Consider the following 2,547-nt stretch of genomic DNA (forward strand, 5'->3'; position numbering starts at 1 on the left):
GATGGATGGATGGATGGATGGATGGATGGATGGATGGATGGATATTTACATCGAGTTCTAGGGTTATATGGAAGTGCTGATAGAAGCAGCAGAAAAAAGAAGTATCAGTGCAGCCTGGGGTACTTTAACCAGGAACTTCACAATCTTTATGTAAAAAAATAAATAAATTGTAGAGATGCAGCATGAACACTCACTGCTAAATGCTTTTGCTGAAATTTGTTAAAGAATCTGAAACTGAACTGTCAAAGATAAAACAAGCAGAACTTAAGCTATAAACAGTAACTAAAAACAAAAATCTGCTAAACTGTATAAAAGCTAAAATGGCAAAACTGTAGCTGAATGCTAAAATAAGCAAAAATGCAGCTAAAGATTAAACTTTGTAGAAATGTAGCAAAAAAAATACAAACAAAAACAAGSAAGAGCAAGCAAGCTAAACCATTGCTAAAAGCTTAAATAAGCTAACAAAAAACTAAAAGCTAAAATTAGTCTAAATTCATGTTTTGTTGTTTTTGTTTTACCTAAATAATATAGTTTGGTTTTAAATTYATGAAAGGTTCTTAAGGAGTTAAAATAATAATAAAAATGGCATTTAAATGGTAACGCTTTTTTTACGGTACCCTTATTGGGTACAAAAGAAAAAAAAATTACTGTTAGTAAAACTACCTTTATTGGGTAACTACCATCAAATTAGTATTCAATAGTAAATCTACACTATATTTATAACCAAAAGAATGCAGCTAAATTTTGGGGTTAGTGGTTAATTGCAATAAAATATAACTTTAAAACTGTCCAAATTACCTACTACTTATTTAGGTGTTACATAGTGAATTGTAATAAATTACCAGATAAGTGCTACATTACTGCAGACAATTATAGTGAAACTGTACCCTAATTACCACGTAATTACATGGTAATAAGGGTACTGTAAAAGAAAGCGTTACCATTTAAATTAGATTTATTTATTTTGAACTGAGACATTTCTTGTTTATTGTGTAAAAAATATTAAAAATAGTATTTTAAGCAGTTATGTAAGGTGCTTAATTTTCTCCCAAATAACACATACTGTGATAAAGTTAAAGGAACTTCTGAGTTTTTAACATGYGACACATTAATTTTATTTTATGTCATTATGTTTAATGAATGTTTGTGTAAAAGGAGTTAATTTTGAAAAGCTTGGTGAGTGCAGGTTTAAAGTCACAGTTCATTTCTGTCCTTTCAGACACAAAAAGCTCTACTTGTTGCTCCACAGCCTGAACTGTTTTCAGGACAGGAAGCTGTTGCTGCAATAATGAGACTTAACATTGTTGCATGTAAACGTCCCTGCAGAGTCATCCACATTAACGAGAACAGCTCTAATAATCAGAGTTTGTCAGCTCCTCAGTGCACATCAAAGTGACCAATAAAGCTGTTAGAGATGAAAACRACACACAAACAGCAGATTGGAGCAGTCACACTCTTCATACTGTCTCTCATAATTAGTTTGCCAGTTTCTCTCAGCCTACTCTTCATCATCATCATCAGCTCAGCCTCTGTGGCACTTCAAGCTGCAGCATGGCCTGTTGTCTGCACTCTGCTGCTGATTAGACTGAAACCTGGCAGAGACAAGAACATCGTGTGGATTAACTCACTGATGTAGTTCAGCCTCAGACAGCTGCAGCGCTCTGAGAACAGCTGCTGTGTGCGTTAGTGTGTGAGGAAACAGTGTGCACAAAACCCTCTGAAAACATGACAAATCTCTATAAATGAAGCTCACTTACATTTCCTTCACAGTTTCCTGCTGTTGCAACAAACATGTGATASAGCTATGTGTGTAGTTTGTGTGTTTGCCTGTTCAGTCGTAGCAGAATTACATGATAAAGGAATTATTTGTGGAAGAAGAGGGAAAGTGAAGATCTCATGTAGGCCTGGGAGCTCAGGGATTGTCTGAAATCTGATCTTTTCCCCTTCAAACATGTAGAACTGCACATCTGTCCACACATTGTTTCTTACTGCAGCCCTTCATACAGGAGCTGATTACACTTTGTGTGACTACCTTTCCTGTCCGCTTCACTCATYTTCACATTCTGTAGAAAACTTCACAACATCAGCCACTTGTCACCCCCCACATGCAGRACATTCCACCTGAGCCCGTCCTGTCCTGTGTGTGGTTTTAAAGTGACCTGGTGGGATTCATGTCAGGTGAAGACTCACAATTCAAAGACCATGTAGAGCATGCCGTCTGAGCTGTAGGTCTCCAGCAGCTCCACGATGTGAGGGTGCTTCAGCATGTGGCAGATGCTGGCCTCTCTCTTCAGATCTGAGAACACACAGACAGAAAATCCCAGCTGTGAGGAACTCCTGATGACTGTTTACTTCTAACACTCAGACACTGAGGAAGACAACATACTTTTACAAAACATCAGGGTCTTTAAGGTCATCAGACAAGGCCTTCAACAGTGCTAATGATAAAAAAAAAAGTTTAATAATTGTCTATTATCTATTATCTGTTTTGGTGACATTACTAAGATTACTCCAACATGACGGACAGACACATGCTGTGTGTTGTGA

General features: G+C 36.9%; 1 protein-coding gene across 1 annotated transcript in view; it reads right to left on the bottom strand.

Annotated features, from left to right (window-relative positions):
- LOC106536632 (peripheral plasma membrane protein CASK) overlaps window positions 1-2,286 on the bottom strand; it is a gene marked incomplete at both ends in the record, with an annotated part of 48,340 nt that extends 46,054 nt beyond the window's left edge. The window contains 1 exon segment of the mRNA XM_014033942.1: window positions 2,191-2,286. Coding sequence (XP_013889396.1) covers window positions 2,191-2,286 — 96 coding nt within the window.
- Window positions 2,287-2,547: the final 261 nt, after the last annotated feature.

The sequence above is a fragment of the Austrofundulus limnaeus genome, unplaced genomic scaffold, assembly GCF_001266775.1.
Source record: "Austrofundulus limnaeus strain Quisiro unplaced genomic scaffold, Austrofundulus_limnaeus-1.0 Scaffold1907, whole genome shotgun sequence".
NCBI lineage: Eukaryota > Metazoa > Chordata > Actinopteri > Cyprinodontiformes > Rivulidae > Austrofundulus > Austrofundulus limnaeus.